We start from the raw sequence: 21,897 nt of genomic DNA, 5'->3' as shown, positions 1-21,897 counted from the left end.
AATAGTCTCATTTATTTGGAACTATTTTCTTGCTCTTCAGTAGATATATTTTGGAAAAGATGTGACACGGTGAAATTGTTGTTTGCTTGATGGTTTCCAAAGTCAAGTAAACAAAAAAATCAGAATAGTTTTTGTCTGTTACTAAAAAAGTGAGGACTGCGACCAGGTTATATCACCTAGAGACATTCCAAGAACCCTCACATTGAACCTCCTTCCATCTGCAGATGAACCACAGTCCTCTGGGATGGAAAAGAGCATTAAGGAGATGTGAAGAATGGAAAGTTGCTCATCCCTCATTCAGTGATTTCTTCTAGTCAGACAAAAGGAAATGTACATGGAAAAAAAATGCTCCAGTTTTCTCTCATGGCAAAAATAACACTTAACTAATAACATCTGCTATATAGTCCAGCAGTCTGCTCTAAAGAAGCTACTAACCTCGAGGTCATTCAATCCTCAGCAGTTTAATGTTCACAGATTCTCAGAAAAGCAAATTACTTTGTAAAACATCCATATTCTAATGAATGAACATCATTAACGTGAGAGCGCACCAGAACTTCATGTGAAAATAGTACTGCAATTTGCCATTGCATAACTCTGACATTTTCAGGGCATGCACTTACACTAAAAGATGAAAGTGGAGGATGAGGCTGCTGGAGGTGTTTAAGTGCAAGGGTGATGCAAGTACTAAGCACTCCCCAGCAACCCCTTCCTACACTAGATAAGGGGTCCTGGTTGTCCTTCTACAACCAGGAATTGGAATTATCAGAAAGTTTTACTAATCATTACATAAAAAAAGCTGCAATGGCAGTAGGAGGAGAACAGAGATGAGATAAATGAGAGAAAAGACAACGAGCAGAAGCAAAGTAAGGCAACACAGAAGAGAGATGGACAAACATGAGACAACCTGTCCAGAATAGAAGAGCAGAAGCAGATCATCAGTGGGTCAAAAGCAGCCTCCATGACCAAGGTCTGCACTGCTGAACACAAGATAAACGTTACCTTCTGGCTGTCATCCAACACAGCACAGCAGTGCCTCCAGCTGTTACCAGCTGGTCACATCCACACCTCACCACACTTGGTGGAGGGGTCTGAGGCCTTGTTATCTGTACAACTCGTATCTCATTAGCACTGAGTCTGTTTCAGTACTACAGGATCTGAAACAACGTGGAGACTACGTTGTAACTCAGAGTGAACTTTGAAGATCCAGCTGTACAGACTGGAAGAGGGATGAAGAATGGTGAAGGCCTCATAATGGTGCACAACACCTCCAGGATGGACTATTTCCAAAACAAAAGCTTGCTATGACCTTGCAGAGAAAATGGAAAAGAAAAGAGGAGGGAGTGAGCTAACCATTAATCAGAGCAGGGAGCTGGATCTCCACTTGGCTTCCCAGCCCTCTCCAGCGCTGCACTACGGAAACATCCCAAGAATAGAATTTGAAATGAACAGAACATAAAGCACGTCTATACAAACTTCAGAGTCAGGAAAGAAAGTAAGATGAAGATGTAGCTGCTTTTATTGCAGAAAGACAGTTGCTCCATTTCAAGCTGGTCCTTAAGCTAACAGACAAATTATATTACTCCAGACTACACCATACTGTGCAATACAGCCACATTCGTTCAGAGATACAGAGCAAAACTGAAGTGAACTGTTTACATTTGAATTGCTAGCATCATAATGACTCCATAGGTATTGATTTCATCTTAGCAGCAACAATTATTCTACGATTTACCATCCTGCCTGCAAATCACTTGCTTCAACCTGCTCATTAAAATATGAAATAATTTTGTGATTTATCACAGGTCTTATTATCCCCAATGGACATTTTGCAAGATGGAGGCACAGATGAGCAGTGATTCAGTCTAAGAGTATGTAGCAAAGGGTACAGACACAAGATTATTAGAAGGATCATGTTTACAGACACCATTTAATTATAAACAATATCAGTAGCAATGTATTCAAACAAGTCACCCAAATTAGCTCAACTTTGTACTTGAGCTCACATTTTCAGGAAGGAAGGAAGGGAGGGAGGAAGGGAGGAAGGGAGGAAGGGAGGAAGGGAGGAAGGGAGGAAGGGAGGAAGGGAGGAAGGGAGGAAGGGAGGAAGGGAGGAAGGGAGGAAGGAAGGAAGGAAGGAAGGAAGGAAGGAAGGAAGGAAGGAAGGAAGGAAGGAAGGAAGGAAGGAAGGAAGGAAGGAAGGAAGGAAGGAAGGAAGGAAGGAAGGAAGGAAGGAAGGAAGGAAGGAAGGAAGAAAGGAAGGAAGAAAAGAAGGAAGGAAGGAAGGAAGGACATTCAGAATGAAAAGGCTGCAAAAAAAAATATTTCCCAGACAAACTAACTTTTAAAACAACTGTATATCAGGTAGCGATTGTGGTGTAGGTTGCAATATATTGAATACGTGGTTCTGTGGTCCTTCTAACATTTCACGTGAGATTAGATGCCTCCAGTGGAAGAATGCACAAGCTGTTCCCACAGAGAAAAGATGAGAACCACTGAACACCGACACAAGGACACACATGAAGAACATAAATATTGTGATATCTGCTCTTTTCCTGTAAGCAAGCGCAGCCACCTCAGGCACACTTGCAGCTTAAGAGGGCTCAGTATGGATTCTCACTTCTGGCAAGTTATTTCATGATTTTGTAACACAAACTTTCTCCCTTCAGTAATTTATACTTTTGTAACCACAAAAAAATTAAAGAAAACACTTAAATATTGAAACATCTGGGAATCATCTTCTATCCCCCTTCCTATAAGGCACTAAACACAAGGATTTTTACTTTTACTATACATGTCTTGTAGATATTACAGATTTGGGGTTTAAACAGAAGCTTCACAAAGGGAAAGATGAGAAGTAAACTATAAGACAACAAAACAAGCTATACAGCATTGTGGATGCCAGCTAAGTCCCAAAAGTTCAGCAGTTTAAATGTGCTGATGCATTCCAAAACACAAGTCCGGCACTTTTAATAATGAAATTCCTTTATGTTATACCATCATTCTGTTAATTATTCATAAGTAGATGACTTGGATTTTTTAATGTCCCATCACTTAGTTTGGACTAGCCTGTCCATGTGTCTGTATTTTGATCAGGTCACTGATACCTAAGACCAGGAGGTATAAGCCTCTAAGACATGTAGGGCTGAAGCCTACAGCAGAGTGGAAACAGAAGAAAAGGGTTTGTAACTGAGCCTGGAGAAGAGCAGAGGGTGGAGAGCATGCAATTGCATCCTTGGATACAAATGACTGTCCTCTGAGTTTCCCTCCTTCAATTCCACTAGCCTGTGCACAATCACAGTCAGGAAACCTCATCAAGTTAAACTACTCATAGAAAAATATTCAAAATCCAATACGATGATTTGGACACCTGTGCAATTCTGATTATTAAGTTGTTAGGAAGCTGTTATTACGCAAACCGCTGTGCTATGGTTACTTCTTTGTAGATGCTTACTTATCATTCAGGCATCCCTCCCCATTTTGGGGAATGCCAACACAGACAGCAGGCCACATATCATACATCCCATGAGGCTGCAGGGCACGTGAAGCCGTAGGGCGAGACAGGCTGCTCCAATGGGTCATGCCTGCTAGTGACCTATTATCTTGCCTGCAAAGCAGTGCCATTGCCTCAAGATCACAGGGTAAATCAGGTCAGAAAGAACCTCGGGAGGTCAGTACTAGGGGGCTGTGGTTAGCTGTGTCCAGAGCTGACTCATCTCAGGCCAAACAAGTTCCAGTCTTGCAGCTTCTTCTCACAAAGGAACAGCTCCAGCCTCAGCTATCTTGGAGGTCCTCCACTGAACTTGCTCTGATTAGTTGATGTCTTCCCTGTATTGAGGGACTCAAAACTGGATGCAGTATTCTAGATATGACCTAACAAATGCCAAATAAAGGGAGATAATTACTTCTCTTGGGCCATGTTACTGTTAATACAACCCAGGATGCTCTTGATCTTCTTTGCTGTCAGGGCACAGAGGGCTCATATTCAGCTTCCTGCTTCCCACAGCCTCACTTGCCAGGAGTAAGAGGCCAATGGCCTCATCTGTTGACTGACTATGCCTGAAATGCAGGATCTGTGAGAGACATCAGAGCTACACTACTGCTGAGAGAGATGCATTCTGGGGGCAAGAAGAAGTAATGTACTGGCCCCAAGAGTTAACGTGTTGCTCAATATGAGAGAATAGATGTGATTCATTGTTGGCAGGAATGTTAGTGCTCAAAGCAGAGAGAGGTGGAGAGGGATAATGCTGGAAGTCAGCAATACTTTTCAGTCAACAGCAGTTATATTAAGGGAGCTGCCTAACTTGTCCTCAGGAAAAGAGTTTGTGTAATGGAACATGTCCAAACACATTAATGAAGAAAAATGACAGAAAAGGACACAGAAATAAGATTGAATACTGAGCAAGGGATAACAGGAGGCAGATAAAAGTTTATAGTTGTAAAGTTAAAGGATGGACTAGTCTGGCTAAAGGACAAACCCCGTTAAAAGGCAACACTTGTCCACTCCCAAGGGACTCAAAAAAAGAACCTTAACTATCCATATTCAAAGGAGTTCTAACATGACAAGGAAGTCAATTGGTATGTGGGTTTTTTGTTTGTTTGTTTGCTTTTGTTTCATTTTGCTTGCTGCATCTCCTTGTGTATATGTACAAACACTTGTGTTGTGCAAACAGGAGCCAGAACTCCCACCTGGAGAGAGCTCTGACTGACTGTGCCCTCAAACCTCTAAACAGCCCAAAGAAACTGCTTTAGTCCCAAAGAGTAGACAGATAAAAACAAAAGAGAAGACAGATAAAAGTGGGCTGCAGTTTTTTATGAGGGATGCTGAACAGGAGTTCCGTACCATGTGTGCTAAGCAAGCAGCCACCTGATCAAGAATCTTGATGCTTAAAAGAGAGGCAAGATCCAAATGCAAAAATCCAATTCCTCCCTCTACGACATGATCCTGACACAAGAAAGCAAATAACAACAACAACAACAACAAAAACAACCCAAATCATTTACATCAATTAGTCTCCTGTTAAAACATGGATAAAAAAAAAAAAAAAAAAACAAACAACATATGAATACGTATATGTGTATATGTGCATATTCTTGTATATCCCATACATAAGAATCCAGTAAGCATTTCAGAGCACTAACATCTTTTGATAAAGCAATAGAAAGGAATTATTTTATTGTTATTTGCATGTAATGAGACTTGAGGCATACAGTTTTATCCAGAACATATCCAAAAAGTGAACTAATGAACAGAAAATCTTTGTGAATTTATGAGTGAAATTCAGCACCCGAAAGCAGGTACAATTACACCATCACTGGGAAAAAGTCCTGTGGCTGCTAATATCAAATGCAACTTCTTTATGATGTAATTTCATTATGTTGCTGACTCATTAGCATTAGTATTTGATATGTATCATGATTACAGAGCACTTGATACACTACATTATGATGTCAGCTACCATTACAGTGGGATGAGGAATAAGAGATGAGAGGCATACTGTAGTTCATGGCCCGTGACCCTACTAGACATGCACATAGTGAGTGGAAATGTAAACTGAATTAGAAAAAAATAAAATAAAAAAAAAAAAAATTGGTTTATTCATACATATATTCACCAGTTTTTAATTACAATCCCAGCCTTTCAATTCACAATATCATGGAATCCCAAAATGGCTGAGGCTGACAGGGCCTTCCCTATTCTATCATGGGCACTAGAGCAGGGGCCCAGGCCCACATCCAGGTGTCCGCTGAAGGCCTCTGAGGAGCAGAGCCCACACACAGCCTCTGGGCAGCCTGTGCCAGTGCTCTGTCACCTGCACAGCACAGAAGTGCTCCTGGTGCTCTGAGGGAACATCCTGTGCTCCACTTTGTGCCCACTGCCTCTTGTCCTGGCACTGGCACCACTGAGAAGAGCCTGGCTCTGTCCTCTCTGTAGATTTTTATACATGTTAAGATCCCTCCTTAAGCCTTCCCTTGTCTGGGCTGAATGTGCCCAGCTCTCAGCCCCTCTTCATGGGAGAGTTGCTTCAGTCCCTTTGTGATCCTACAGTGGGCCCTTTCCAGTATGTCCAGGTCTTGCGCTTCTGGTACTGAAAGCAAAACTCCTATTCATCCAATGTGAGCAGAACCCATTATTTCTCAATCTCTTAGTTATAGAGGTAGCCTATAAAGATTTAGCAGAAATCCAGTCTTGTATTTTTTCACATCAGTCCAATCCTGGATTTAGAGAAAGGAACTCGCCAGAAGACACTGAACACACTTTGCTCTTTCGCTGTATGTTGGCAGGAGAGAAACAAGCCAACCTTGAAACATGATGATCAGACCTGATACTGTTTCTCCAGCCCACCAAACTGAGGGGAGGTAACCTGAGAGGTCATGTAGCCCTGTGCTTCCATCTACTGCAGGATCACATTTGTTAGACACTCAGATCAAGTTAACATGAGGTGACGAGTTCTGCCTTCCAATTGCTTGTGATAAATTACCATGCCGGTGAATTAAAATAAAACACACTAACCAAAACTTGCCTGAGAAAGTTGTTACCAGCTGGTTTGTAACACTCTAACCACTGGATTTTACATTCTTCTGAGAGAAAAGGAATGATTTCTTAAGACTGGTGAAATGGTTACACAATCTCCCCCAGTACCTGCTGTTACAGTGCTTGGCTGCCCTTATCATCACTGCCCTGACACAGCACCCAACTTAAATTTGTCTTTGTGCAGCCAAAACTGTATATTATCTTTCTTTAAAAGGGCATGCACTAAGACTATCTGGCTGGTATCCTCCTAGTCTGAGTGTATTATGGCTTTCTCTCAGCTTCTGTTTTCTGAGAGTCTTAAACATTTTAAAGCCATTCTGTGGGCTGTAAGTTGTGCACCAAAGCAAGTAGGATGCATTATTCCATCTGATACCCAAGTGGGACCTCAAGGACAGCAGTATATGCAGCCCCTTTGATTATCTGTGACACTTCACACATAATAGCTTCTCTTGTTTAAAACAGCTACAACACTGATGACGCATCAATCCCAGGTATCTGTTTTGCAGTCTGTTGTTATGGTCGAAATGCTGGTTTTTCTTTCCCTTGCACATTGTACCTTGCTGACCAAATTGCATCATGTTTATTTCTGGCCATTGTATCTATTTTTTCAAGAACATTTTACATCATAAGCCTATTCTTCAAAGTCCTTTGGTATCACCTGAAAACTTTACTAGAGTATTCTCTGTTCTGGCAACTAATGAAAATACTGAACAATAATGGAGCTGTGACAGAGATGGTCTGTGGGTAGAACTCAGTTTGATACAGCTTCGTACTTTGACAGAGCACTTTAGAGCAATACATTTCCATGTTATGTTGATTTCTTCTTAATTACTTGTACCTGGTGTATTTACAGGAACGTGGGACAATATCAGAGGTCTCACTGAAATGAAATCACATCTACTTCATTTAGCATCCCCTGCTCTTCACAGGGAGTTCAGCTCTGAAAATACCTCAGAGGACAGAAATGCTGCAGACATATCAAGTGAAAATGTGTTGTCTTAGTCCTTAATTTGTAACTTTATATCTGATTTTTGTATGGTATTTTTGCCAAGTCTATTCTTTCAGTCAAGTTGATGAACTTCGTTCTTAGATCTCATTCTGAAATAGGATGAGAAGTGAAAGGTTTTGGTTTGGGAAACCTCAGTATATAGGTCCAGGCAGAATTATCACAGCAGTGATACCAAGGGTTGCATGTCTTGTCATCACACCTCCACCTGTTCACTGCGCAGTTTGGGCCAGAGCAAAGAAAAATGAACCTCTCAATGGCTGTGTCCCCACTGGTATTCAGAATAGACCAAGAAGGGCATATTTGTAAAGCAAAATAGCTGACACTGAAGATCTAGCGTCCATGTCATAAGGATTTCAGAAGGTTCTATACTGAACTCATTCTAGTCTGACTTCATAGACTGTATGCTAATAACTACATTAGCGTGTGCCTAATACACCCTGATTAGGGACATCCCAAGGCAATCCCTCCTGTGTATTTCAGGGTGGCTCTGTGACATGAACTAAAGCTTGGTAATGGGAGACTTACCTAAAAGCACACTCCTTATCTGAGCTAGAATGCTAAATATGTGTGTACCTGATGATGCTAAAGGGTGCTGAAGTTTCTGCATTCATTAGGTCTGCCGTTCCCGTTGCAAAGAACTGTATGGGTTTTGTTGCCAAGATCCTCCTCCCACTGCAAACAAGAGACAGAAAATGGCCAAGGCATACAATTGGGGCATTCATGGCAAAGAAATCAGTTCAGCTGTGTGGAGATTGTGAAAATTACAAAGTGTAATTTTCTTGCAAAGTGTACCTTTATCAAATGGATTTGATTACACACTCTTTTATGTTATGTTTGGCTCTTAGTTATCAGTGTCTTAATTGTGCAAAGTGTGAATTGCATTGAGCCACTGTGTTAGTGCAAATATAGTGCTGCATGTAGTGTACAGTGGAGATGGATGCCTCTATCTAGCTTCCCAGGCACGCTTCAGGTCTGAAGCAATAGGCTGCTTTAGCTCTCACAGATCCTCCCAGAGCTTATCCAGCTCTTCACAGGGCCTGCTCTCATGTGCTCTAGAGCTTGGTCCACCAAAAAAGAAATTGGAGAAAACCTGTGTCTGCTGGGTACAGTGAGCTGAGTTTAGCACTGGGACTCTCCAGTAAAGGAAGCAGGGCTAGGAAGCTGGAGTTGCAGGCCAAGGAGGAGAGATGGCAGCCTGAGAGCAACGAGGAGTGGATGAATACAATCTCAGGCCTGGGAGGGGCAAGAAGCTGTGGTTGTGGGCATAGGATTGAGTAGGGAGGAGGTGGGGAGAGATGGAGGCTTGTGATAGGTTCTGCTTGCCTCACCTTGCTGTATTCCCCTTGCACATGTGGAAGCTCAAACACACCGTGAGCAGCACTGCAGGAATGGGCCACTGCCTGCTCTGCCACCACCTCCTGCGGCCTGGAGCAGGGTGGGCAAGTACTGTGACCTGCAGTGCCCACCTCATCTGGCTGTGCTACTCTGCGTCATTTGTTTCTGCCATGTCCCTGCCCCAGGTGACCTGGGATAAAGTTGCTGTTTGGTCTCATTTCTCCAAAACCTGCACTTAACATCATTTCCCAGATCAGCAGGTACTTCTCGAGTGTGTTGGCTGATCTCTATGGCTAAGAAAGCAGTCTAACATACTTTCCAAAGCAACCAAGAAACCAAAGTCACTTTAATACGCCCGAGTAAAATGTTGCAAGGTGTGATTCTGCCTTCTGGTAATGATTAATTCTTAAGAAGCACACAATGGTTACAAGCTTAAAAAAAAACGTTATTTTGGTTCTTTTCCATTTGCATTTGTTTGCTGCTACTTTCACCTAAATGATAAGGAAGAATCTAACACAAACTTCTTGTGTTTACCTTGCAAGCCCCAATTATTATGTCTGCTCCTGCTCAGAATAGCTTTTCATTTTTCCTCAGGCGATCCCAGTCAGGAGCTCAGATCTGCTGCCCAAGCACGGGTCTGTGCAGCTCACAGCCAGTGGCAGCCCACAGCACAGCAGACACTCAGCCATGTTAACACCTTTACCAAACTGCTGGCAAAACAAACTGCCACTGCCAGGAAGTATCCTGGAGCAGGTCTTGCAGCCACAGTTCCTCCTAAACAACTCCCTCAGCAGTGAACGGAGCTGGGTGGGAACCCCACAGAGCAGACAAACGGGCCAGGTAAAAGAAAGCAAGGAGCATGGTGAGCACAAGGTAGGAACAACTCTGGGAAAGTGGGCCTGAAATAAGAGGTTGGCTGCTGGAAGCTGGAAGCTGGCACATCCCCGTGCCTGTAGGATGGAACAGGTGAAGGTGTGCTGGTGGGGCTGCACAGGGTGTCTCAGGCACCCACACCTCTGCTGAGGAACTGCGCAGGCAGCAGCCTGGGAACGAAACTCGGTATCTCCTGCATCTGCTGCACACTGATGGTAAATCAAGATATTTAACGACCCACCCATTCATTTAAATTCTGCAGGTTTCTTATTTGCAAACATGAGGTTTGTTTCAACTTATTCAAAGTAAGCTTTTTCTTTTCTTTCTTTTCTAGCTTTCTTATTTATTTCTCAAAGCTGAAGCATTCTTCTGAAGGCAGGACGTGCACCAACCACGACCAGCCCCGTAAAGATGCATACAGAGACTATTCCTCACCCGTGCTTTAGCAGGAAGGTGGGCTAGGTGATCTCCAGGGGTCCCCTCCAACCCTTATGTCCTGTGACTGTGATTCTTAAAAACGCAGCCGGCTTTCCGAGAGGCAGCTACCCGCTGAAAACCCCGTTACCCGGTTTCCATCGGGATCTGACGCTACGCGACTCCCGCTCACCTCCCCGGAGCCTTATGCAGGCAGCGGTGCTCCGCGCCGCCTCAGCCCGTACCGGAGCCCCGGGACACCCGCTGGGCCCGGAGCCCACCCGGCGCGGGGCTACTCGCCGTTACCTTGTAGTGGCGGAAGCCGTCCAGCTGCCGGCCGCTCACATAACGCCGCCGCCACATCGCGTCGCGCCGCGCCGGGCGGGGAAGACAGCGCCGGGGCTGGAGAGGCTGGGAGGGCCAGGGGCGGGAGCGGGGCGGGGGCTGGAGGGCGGCTCCCACCCGCGCCCGTCAGGCCGGGGCCGGCTCCCGCTGCCGGGCTCGGCACCGCCCGGCCCTGCCCCGTGCTACCGCCGTATCGGCGGTGTCCCCCGGGCTCCGTGCCGGCGAGCTGCCGATGGCTGGAGACGCCTTCCGTCTGACGCCTTTAAGCCCTGAAAGTGTTTTTCTGGTTAACTGTTTTTCTGCGTTCCGTGTTGCAGATAGCGTGGAGCCGCTGCTCAGCTGCAGATGCGTGTGATTGTGTGGTTTTCACCTCGTGTTACCTTCATTGCACACTGTTCAGCGAGGAGCTGAAGCTGTGCATGTCAGGGCCTGAGATCCTATTAACCAAAGGGAATCTATCCAGCAACGAAATCAATTAAAATCCATTACTCAGCCCTGTGAGCTTTTCCAGGCACTGAGCGCATTGCAAGAGCCGGTGTTATTTTACAAGCTGTGCAGATTTGATAGGAATTTATATACAAGTTAAAATCACTAAGTGTAAGCTGTATACAATAGCTCTTGTTCTCTGTTATTAATTACACATTAATCACTTAAGACACACACCCACTTTCTGCTTCCAGTAGCAACATCTGAGCTTCAGGCCTTGAAAACAGCCAATGCATAAGTACTGAGCTGCTCATCACTGAGTTAATGATGCCAGTCAGGAAAGGTAAAGTATTCAGATCCAACAATTTTCAGAAGCTAGTGCCTTAAATTAATGTGCATGCATACACGGGATTTTGACTTGGGATTCCCTTTACCTCCCATCGTTAATATTGTGTTTTTAAGATGTATTATGCTATCAAGTTTATCTACAAGGGTGTGTAAAGAAGGCTCGTGACTACTCCTGTAGTCAGCAGAGGGCTCGTTTATGCAGCTAGGTTACTAGAAGTGACTCGACCATTTTCTAGTTATTGCTTTCATTTCTTAACTCAGACACTCACAAGCCTCAAACACAAAAGCAGAAATGCACCTGAACAGATATGAGATGTGTGATGGATAGAATCATGGAATCACAAGGTTGGAAAGGGCCTACAAGATCATCTAGTCCAACTGTCCTCCCATCACCATTACTACCCACTATGCTCTAAACCATATCTCATAGCTCCTCATCCAGATGCCTCTTGAGCACTGCCAGGGACAGCGACTCCACACCTCCCTGGGCAGCCATTCCAGTGCTGACCACTCTCTGAGAGAAAAAATTTTTCCTTATACTAAATCTAAACCTCCCCTGGTACAACTTGTGGCCATTTCCAAGGGTTCTGTTTGTTACCCGGGAGAAAAGGCCGAACTGCTCCTCATCACAGCCTCCCTTCAGGAAGTTGTAGAGTGCAGTGAGGTCTCCTCTGAGCCTCCTCTTCTCCAGACTGAACAATCCCAGTTCCCTCAGCCATTCAGGTGGTAGAAAAGGCATGTGTTTTTTTGAAATGTAACAAGATATTTTTCCTCTCTGCAGGCTTCTAAGTTTATCTTAAAAGGAAGAATTGCTGCCAGGAAGATATTGATATAGAAGATACAAATACACTGCAGAATAGAACACCAGTTTTATTTCCTTCCCTCAAAACTCTCTTGCCAATGAACACACATAATAATTTCAAATCAAAACAAAACTCTTGCAAATGCTCCACTAACCAGAAAATGCAGAAGATTGCGTATGTGTAACAATGCAATTTCATGGATTTGTATCTCATCATGTTCTATGCTGATCATCATTTGATTTGATTTGAAGCAGTCAGTGTTGGGTAGGAGAGACTGAGAGAGCTGGGCCTGTTCAGCCTGGAGAAGAGGAGGTTCCAGGGATCTCATCAGTGTATGTAGATATCTGAAGGGAGGGTACAAAGAAGACAGAGCCAGGCTCTTCTCAGTGGTGCCCAGTGCCAGGACAAGAGGCAGTGGGCACAAAGTGGAGCACAGGATGTTCCCTCAGAGCACCAGAAGCACTTTTGTGCTGTGCAGGTGACGGAGCACTGGCACAGGCTGCCCAGAGGCTGTATGTGGGCTCTGCTCCTCAGAGGCCTTCAGCAGCTGCCTGGACCTGGGCCTGGGCCCCTGCTCTGGTGTCCCTGATGGAGCAGGGAGTGGGCCCGATGGACCCCCAGGGCACTGCCAGCCTCAGCCATTATGCTATTCTATGGTTTGTTTAGAGGTTTATCCCACAGTTGTTTGTAGCTTTTTTGGTTTGTTTGTTTGGTTTTTGTTTTTACCCCAGATGTTTTTGAGTGCTTTTTCAGTCAGATGTTTCAGTTGTGGTTCAAACTACCTATTCTTCACACAGGAACATCAGTAAAGCAATGAAAGCAGCCTTAGTGCTTTAGCACATTCCCTTGTATATGTTCCGGAAAATTAATGAGTTGTAGCCTGAGGAAAATAGAGCTCTAGCTGGCACCAGTGAGTGGGTATTACAACCTGAAAGCACTTCCATTTCGCGAGCTTGAGTGTGGATGAGATGAACATTAAGACAAATGTGCAAATAAGAACATCGTTAGCTTTCAGTAAAGACAAGGCTTAAGTTTTATAAAATCTCTGGCTTGAATACTTGTGACGGTTCAGACTTAAGTACTAAAGAAATTACCCAAGCAGGGCTTTCTACAGCTCAGAGGGAAACGATCTGAGGCCAGATCTGACTCCAGTGAAATCAGGAGTGGAATTCCCAGGACTTCAGTGCTGTTCACTAATGATGTGTAGCACTGAAAGATAAGCAGCGATTTATTAGTTTGAAAAAAAAAACAAACAACAGACATATTGTACCACTGGTGCATGGAAGACAATATTAAAAAGGAGCACTGTTCCACAGATACAAGTGTTATGAAAGGAAAAAGGGGTATCACTGCATATCACACTGGGCAGTGGTACCATTTAATTTACAGAAGAATTGAAGCCACAGCTTTGGGGCTAAGAAGTCTGAAGTTTTACATGCTGTTTCCTAGGAAACATTAGAAAGCTGGAAATCATCAAAATGTAACACAGTCTGCAGGGGAAAAGGTGTTGGATCTAGACTGACTTGTCTTTGATCAAGGCCAGGCTTTGGGATCATCTATTACCTGTTATAAGAATCCAGCTGATCCTGAAACAGGGGCTCTAAAATACTTAATTAGAGTTTTCTCCCTATCTCATCCCAATTAAGTGGCTGGGATGTTTGTGACTTTCAGAACTTTGCTAAGGAAATGACTTGAACCAAACCTCTTCCTCTGTGTTAGAACCTGACATTGTCCTTGAAGGTTTTATACACTGGAAAGCTTTTAGAGTTGTAACTTAATGCTCCATCAGAGAGCAGAGATAATCCATAAACTCATGTATAGAATGAAGGGCAGGCACATTCCTTCCATAGAAACAAGTTCTTCCAGGTTCAGTAATTTGAGCCTCCTTATCTGTTGATTAATTTGTATAAAATACATTTTGTTTCTTCGAGAGAGAAGTTCTTTCTGCACGGATTTAAAAGCATGTAAACTTGTAATGGAGTGGGAGAACAATGTACAAGTATGACAAAGCTTCTTTAGGCTGTTGTGAAAAAGCTGACTACCCAGTATTCTTTTTCCACAGAAAATTATGTTGGAAACAATCACCACAGCTCTATTTTAATTCGTAGTACATAGGGTTGTTTTCTGGCTTTTTTCCTCTGTTTCCATGTCATTTTAGTATTTCTTTGTGGAGAATATTAAAGCAAATACATCTAGAAATTGGGTCACTTTCTCATAATCCCATAGAAGGAAATTCTGCCAGATGCCAGTACCTTGTAATGCTCAGGAGGAGACTATGTACAGAACAAAATGGAGCAGATTCACTTATCTGGCTTCACTTCTGTGGCTTAAGTATTTCTGTGATTTAGCTGTAACATAACCTAACTGAATAGCACAGTGATACCTCTTGAAATATCAAAGAAAACCACTTTGACGATGCATAATCGAACTAATTTGTCAATCTGGTAACTGGAAACACTGCAAGCTTCTGGAAGGATGTGAACGTAAGGCTTTTAACGCTGTTTCGAACGTGGCAATCAAAGGCAGCGTGAGTTGTAGATGACGATTCTGGCTCTTCTCTCTCTGCAAAATGCACTTTAATTAGAGGCAGTTTTACAAAGGGAATGCGAGATGGGTATTGGCCACAGGGTGCCTTGGGAAAAACACAAACCATAAACTATAGCTGCAGATATATGCAATTATGGTCTAACAACAAAAATTAGTCACATAGCGCCTTCTGTACAACTTCTAGTTATGCTGCGATATAAAGCATGATTCTTCTTTTTTCTTCCACAAAGGTCGTTTATCATTCCCTCTTTACACCAGCACTGACCTTCTCAAGACCACATGAAAGCATTTAAAAATAACTGGGATGCCCCCACAGCCAATCGACCCCACACACCCAACAGCGCCACAAGGGCCGCCAAGACTAGGCGCTGAAACGCGCATGCGCGACTATCTCCACCATAAGTACCGCCCCTCGTGACGTCACCATCCAGCCCAATGAAGAGCAGCGGCCGCGTTGGCGCCAAAGCTGGAACGGGAGGCGGTGCGGCCGGGCCGGGGGTTCCTTCGTCGCCACACCCCTTGGGCTCCCCTGACACGTGACCGCGGCTCGGGCCGCCCTGCCGGGGGCGATGCCCAGTAGGAAGGTACCTGCGTGCGCGATCGGGGGGCTGTGCGGGCGGGGGCTGCGTCAGGCGGGATACCCGCCGTGCTCCCCTCAGGGAGAGCTCAGGTCCCGCTGCCCGCCCTCGGAACTCTGGCCTTGAGGCTGCCCGGATCGGGTCTGCGCTGTGGTGGCGGGCCCTCCCCGCGTCGTGCCGTGGGGGTGCGCTGCCTCACGGCGACCCGCCGCTCCTGGTGGTGGGTTGGGAGCGCTGAAGGGACGCAGAGCGGGCTTGGCGGGTTCGGTGGCAGCCGGGGAAAATAAAGCCCGGGGCTTCGGTCGGGACGAGCGGGCTCCGTGTTGGTCTCATCGTGGCTCGGTCTCTGAGGGCGCGGGCGGGCCGTGAGCCAAGCGGAGACACGCGCCGTGCGGGCTGCCGCCTGCTCCGTGCCCCGCGGCTTCGTGCTGCCGCCTGGCGGCTATGCGGAGAGCCACGGCATGGCTGAAGGTGGGGCGGGCTTTAAACATCACCCTGTTTCAATCCTCTGCCGTTCCCGGCCGCCAGCTCATGCTGCTCTGCTTGCTCCCCGTCCAGCATGCTCTTAAACACCTGCAGGGATGGGGCACCCGCAGCTTCTCTGGGTAGCCTTGTACAGGCTTCAAATGTCAGGTGTAGGTGCTTAAAGAAAGTCACTTCTCCTTTTAGCACGTGGGTGGAAAGGCTGTGAGTATTTCACAACGGTTCTTTAAGTACAGCTAAGTTTGAAGCCCATCTTTATTGAAAAATGTCATCAGGCCTAAGGTAACCTACTCTACCATGTACAATATCTTCTTCTAAAGGCACTGAAAATCATGGACTGGTGGTTTTCTGGACTCCCCAGTACAAAAAAGACAGGGATCTCTTGGAAAGAGTCCAGCGGAGGGCCACAAAGATGGTGAAGGGCCTGGAGCATCTCCCCTATGAGGAGAGACTTAGGGAACTGGGTCTGTTTAGCCTTGAGAAAAGAAGGCTGAGAGGGGACTTGATCCAAGTTTATAAATACCTGAAGTGTGGGAGCCATAGTGGCGAGGCTGGTCTGTTTTCAGTAGTGCGTGGGGACAGGACTAGGGGAAATGGGCTGAAACTTCAGCATAGGAAGTTCCGCACGAATGTGCGCAAGAACTTCTTTACAGTGAGGGTGACGGAGCACTGGAACAGGCTGCCCAGGGAGGTGGTGGAGTCTCCTTCTCTGGAGATATTCAAGACCCGCCTGGACGCCTACCTGTGCGACGTGGTGTAGGGAGCCTGCTTTGGCAGGGGGGTTGGACTCGATGATCTCTAGAGGTCCCTTCCAACCCCTATAATTCTGTGATTCTGTGAAAAGCTACAGGTGAGCAGCAATGGCTGAACTAGGTGGTGCTGGCATTTGATGACAGCTTTTGGTCATATTTTGTAGACAAAAACACTGCTTCTAGTTACTGTGTCAAAGGCTGGCCAGGTGAGGAGCCAGCAGCCCTCTGCATTTGCTGACTATTCTATTAATTGAGCCATTTTAAGAAATAAACCATCCTGAAATTTAGCTAATGTGTGGTGTTATGATTGTATCTGAAATGTTTCAGATAAGGTAATCTTGAGAAAGCTTTTCTATGTACTTCTGTTCTCATCAGTTTGAATGGTAGAGCACAGATTTATGTCTAACTACAACGTGGCACAAGCTGTGTGTATAAAGTGCGTTTCAATCGTGTCCTTATTGCACAAGGGTTTTCTCCCTCAGTGTTACTACAGTAACGTGTATTGATGCTTACACAAGCACGTGTAGGTTTAAAAGAAAAAACACCCCATGTTCAAGTGGCGGTATTACACAGCTGTGTGTATATATCCACATAAGGATCAGTTAATAAGAAAACAGCCTTTCATTAGCAGACATAAAGATCAGAAACATGTGAGTTTCGAAATGTAAGAATATCAGTCCCATGTATCAGCATCAATAGGAGGAGTATTTTGGGAAGTAATATATATGTATTTTGAAGCAGATGCTGACAGTCTGGAAGGAGGAATGCCAGGTCACTGTGACCGTAGTTATGCAGCTCAGCATTTTTTGCAAGTGATCACAGCTTGGTGAGAACACTTCTGAGTTAAGACTGTGGGTATTCTTGCCAGTTGACTTTGGAAAGGGTGATGCTGGTTTTCATTATGGAAAAAGCAATCTTGGCTTGGAATAATACGGCCTCTTTTAAAAATCCTCTCTTGAAGGTTTAAAACACATGGATATTTTAATATTTCAAACCCCAGTTTCTATGCAGGCACTGAGAATGGTAGCTATGCTTAAAGGAACTCAGTGGCATGAATGCAGAGTTCTGCTGCGAATGAGACTTCTGTTGTCAGTTTGAGTTTCATGCTGTATTAAAATTGGGCCTTTACAGCCTGGAGCTCCTTTGTTCTTGTTTATGAGTCTTTTCATGTTAAGACTGAAGGTGAAAGATGAGAATGGCTGTTGGTCAGTTTTTGATATCACTGTATTCTTCTGCAGTGCCTTCAGAAGCTTTTTGGGATCAAGAACTGAAATATTCGGCGTCTTGCCTTCTCTGTGTTAGAGAAGAATACAATTGTACTGAAATAACTTCTGTTGTTAAGTGGTACAGCCGACTTGAGGATCTGCATGTCAGTAGCAGAAGGAGTCATAGAGCAAAACCTTTTCCTTTCTGTCCTTCAGCCTGTGTTGTTTTTGTGTGTTAGAGAAAGTGATGTGTCAAAGAGATGCTGCTGGTGTATGCAGTAGGTACTGTACTGGGTTATGCTTTTGTGGGGGTTTGTGTTGTAGTTCTTGGGCACAGGCTCAAGGAGTTGGGATTTTCTGGTGTGTAAAGGGCTATGTGCAGTCAGTAGACATTGAACATATGGGCCCAATGACTGCAGTCATTTAGGGTGCCTCTGCTTTACAAACATTTGCAGAAGTAATGATATATAGATCGGTTGAGTTGGATAGGACCATCTAGTTAAAAATCAAAACCAGCCCTCCAGCCCTATACATTTAGCAGCCTGGTGTCCAGTCATTATATACTTATTGAAGTGTCACTGTCTCACTTCTCATTGCACCCCCCCCTACCCACGGAGGCTGATTTGCCCTTTACCTTGTTGAGAGTTACTTCAGGGGTAAATGGGGCAGGCATTGTTTTATGTGCCTTTGGCACGGAGGGGTTGATCCTAATCCAGGACACATGCAGTGCTGTTATTTTTTTGTTACTTAAAAGGAATTACTCCAGAGAAAAAGTACAATGCTTCCATGAACAGAGGTCAGCAGACCATTGCTGCGTAAGGTAGCCATCCCAGTCTGAACTTAAACTCAAAATCAGAGGGTATGTTTTGTCTCTGCGCTCAAATCCACAAGATTATTTAGTGGCCCTCTGTCCTGCAGTCCCTTTGATTTTTGAGATGCACTGGATCTACATGGTCTAGCTCTTTTGAACTTCATTTGGTAGTGTTTTCTTTAATACCACAACCTTGGGTTTGGATGCTTCATGCATAACACTGATAATTATTCTTGTGTCCCGCTTTTATGCCAGAGGAAAAAGATTAACCTTGTGACTTGAGGTGAAAAGAACTCGCTGTTCATGCTGCAGTTCTTTAGGAACAGCATGTCCTTTGGACTGGCTTTGTTATAAATCTTGAGAGAAGAGGCAAGTTTCTTCAACTATCAGTTTCCCTGTTGCCCTGAAACAGACTGGAGCAGAGTCAGGGAAGCTCTGAACCTTGCTGGTTGTGTTTCAGCTGGTGTATTCCCATGGGCAGCAGGTCTCTGTGCAGAGATGTGAGGGAGCAGCAGCTCCGCAGGGTTGGCTGGCACAACTGTTTCCTTCCCCAGCACAGGCACAGTCCCACAGCGCCCATGAGCTGTGTGCAGAGCTGCTGCTGTGGCTGATGGTTGGAGCCTTCATCCCCAGAGAACTCAGCAGTGTCACTTGTGTCCTTGAGTATTTGTCTTGTGAGCTTTGTCTGTAAATCTAACCTTAGTTTTCTGTTACACAGGGCATTCATATTACAGCTTTCTATTTAAAATGTGTGCTTTGCACGAGCACGAGTTGTTTTAGGCATGTGGAATTGTGTTTTACAAGGTCTATTTTTCTTTTTTTACAAACACTGTGCATGTATGTATATATATGCATACATACACACGGTGTGTGCCTGCTTTCATATGTGCCTTCCCAAAGTGTGGCAGTTGTACAACACTGATGCTTCCTCATCTGCTGTGGCACACTTATGCAGTGTTCTTTTTGCTTCCCCTGGTACTTACAGTGCAGAGAAACCGAGGGATTCTCTGTGAAAAGGGATGTAATGATTTTTTTTTAAGGATAATGTGGTGAGAAACAGGACGGAGACATTCTTTAGTTGTGTGTTTGAAATGCTTCCTGACAATAGAAAATCATTACAAAGCCTGTTTTACATAACTCTTAGCGCATGCATTTGTGCGGCTTTCTCAGTTGTTTGCAACCAGCTCTGCTTTTAATTGACCATCCAAAGCTGTGTACTGTAAACCCCCGAGCAAGTCCTAGTGATGTTACACACAGATACACATTCTTTCAAACTGCAGTACCCCCGTTAAGAAACATGCTTGGATGAACCGCATTTTGATCTGCCACGTACTGCAGGTTTTGTTCTGCAAATTTTATCTCGCAGAGCTTTAGAAGTCCTGACAGCGCACACACAGGCAAAGCCTTTCAGTGGGGTTACAAATCAGTTGGCATTATATTTGTGCCTGATACTATTTGCTGTGTTTCAGCCTATAATTAGGACTTGTTTAGTGTATAGAACAGGGCTGGTTGACTGAAGGGACAAATCAAGGTGCTGCTCACTGTATGCCTTTTGGAAGTACCTTTTTTATTATGGCGAGCACTCAGAAGTTAAGGAGAGAAACAAGTGCATGTAATCAGTCACAAAAGCTGCCCATGACCTCTTTCTTTCCTCCTATCTTTGTGCTGACTAATGTAGCTTTGATGTAGTGCTTAAATATAAGTAGGAACATATTCAGGAAGGTACAATCACAGTTTTCTAAGCTTCAGTGGCAGGGTGAACTGAAGTCTTTATCATGCTCAAGTTCAATTTATATGTGTAAACTGATGTAGAGTCTTACAGGTAACAGTTTAAACTGGTTTCAAATGTCAAAATGTATTGCATGAAATTAGTTCTGGATGTGGATGAGGAGCCTGTTTTCATAGCTTACCTGCTAGTCCAAGTGACTTTTGCATTGCACATAAGGAAAGAGCAACACTTGATATACCGTTGTGGAGAAATGGTGCTGAAAACAAATGTTATTCTTAAAGGTGAAAGAGTTCTGTCTGGGATTCTTGGTATTTTGCTGTCAGTAGTTTAACAGAGCACTGGCTATTGATTACCTGGTCTGACCTCCTGCACAACACAGAATTCAATCAGATTAAAAGAGTTTGAAGGAACTGTGCAGTTATGTCATATGTTACTGAGCTGCTATTAGGACTGTCATCTTCACTGGGCAGCTAACAGGTACTAGAAGCAGAAGGTTAGGTGAATAGCAAATAGCACGCTTGTCAAAGATCTTATTTACCCATGACAATTAGCACAACTGTTGTTGTGTGGTGTTGCATTAAAAAATGCTTGGAGGTGTTCAAAACTTTTCTTGTTCCATCTCTTTTAAAATATGGAGCTTGGTTGGAAGTATTTAGGAAAGGGGAATTTCTAGATTTAATACATTTCACTTGAGAAGCATTATGTGCGTGCAGCTTTTGACGGGTTCCTTTTTCTTAGCGGAAGCGGTTTTGGAATGCGTCCTTCCCAGATGAGACAGCCCTACAGCTGAAAAAACCAAGTGTCAGGACATCAGTGGCTGCTGCTTCAATCTCCAATGCATGGCTCAAGTGTGGGGATGGCTTCCGGAGTACTTCTATGCCGGAGGTAAAATGCTGGCTTGCTTAAAGGTTTACACCAGAAAGTGTGTTTTTTAAAGAAAAGCCAACTGGATGTATGGAAACATGCTTGACTGAATAGTCACCCTTTTTTGTATTGTCCCTGATTGTGTTATTTAAAAGTAATTTAACATTTGGGGTTGGGAGCTGTTTCTTCCTTTGAAAAAACTAAAAATCGAACAAAATGTCTTTATTTTGCATTAGAAGAATTCTAGTTAGATATAAAGTGTGATTGTAACAAAGAATTCACTGTAGAAAAATACTGCTCCATGACCTTGCAGCTTCTGTTTTGAATTATATGTCAAATTAAGTGTATTTTTTTTCTATGTTAGTCTTGGTCATGAACTGAGATATTCAGCCAGCTCAGAGTGAGAAAGGGCTGTGTGTCGAAAATAATCTTGGACTGATTTGTTTTTGTTTCTTTCTGGTACTGAGCAGTCATAGTGTTACATAGCTTGTGGGATTTAGTGAAAGAGAGACAGGACCACAGAAGGCTTCTGTCTGCAACTTTGGAACAGGGCATGTGCTTTATCAAGCATGGTCTTCCTTACCCCCTTTTGACACTAATGCTGAAAATAGTGGCTTTTGTTGTTTGCAAGGTTAGATGTAATTCTTGTCACTGTCACACTGAGCTTATATTTTCCTCAATTATGAAAATTCAGCTTTTCTGTTAATGCTCTCATGGTACTGCAGTGTAGTAGGAGACTGAAAAATTTGTCTGAAGATGTGCTCAGTTGTGGGTGTTTAATAACAGTGTTGAAGTATAGTAATACAAGGACAATTTTAACACAATATTGATAATCTTGATTAC

General features: G+C 44.2%; 2 protein-coding genes across 2 annotated transcripts in view; one reads left to right on the top strand and one right to left on the bottom strand.

Annotated features, from left to right (window-relative positions):
• LOC140248146 (ethanolaminephosphotransferase 1-like) overlaps positions 1–10,579 on the bottom strand; it is a 44,014-nt gene extending 33,435 nt beyond the window's left edge. The window contains exon 1 of the mRNA XM_072328613.1: positions 10,470–10,579. Within this exon, the coding sequence (XP_072184714.1) occupies positions 10,470–10,526 (57 nt within the window). The 5' untranslated portion in view covers positions 10,527–10,579. The remainder of the gene's footprint in view (positions 1–10,469) is intronic.
• Positions 10,580–15,078: 4,499 nt separating this feature from the next.
• Positions 15,079–21,897, top strand: part of SPIDR (scaffold protein involved in DNA repair) — a 198,756-nt gene continuing 191,937 nt past the window's right edge. Inside the window, exons 1-2 of the mRNA XM_072330289.1 lie at positions 15,079–15,216; positions 20,929–21,075. Coding sequence (XP_072186390.1) covers positions 15,202–15,216; positions 20,929–21,075 — 162 coding nt within the window. The 5' untranslated portion in view covers positions 15,079–15,201. The remainder of the gene's footprint in view (positions 15,217–20,928; positions 21,076–21,897) is intronic.

Source organism: Excalfactoria chinensis, chromosome 2 (assembly GCF_039878825.1).
Source record: "Excalfactoria chinensis isolate bCotChi1 chromosome 2, bCotChi1.hap2, whole genome shotgun sequence".
Classification (NCBI taxonomy): Eukaryota; Metazoa; Chordata; class Aves; order Galliformes; family Phasianidae; genus Excalfactoria; species Excalfactoria chinensis.
The sequence above is the reverse complement of the archived record's forward strand: the minus strand, read 5'-3'. Positions and strand labels throughout refer to the sequence as shown.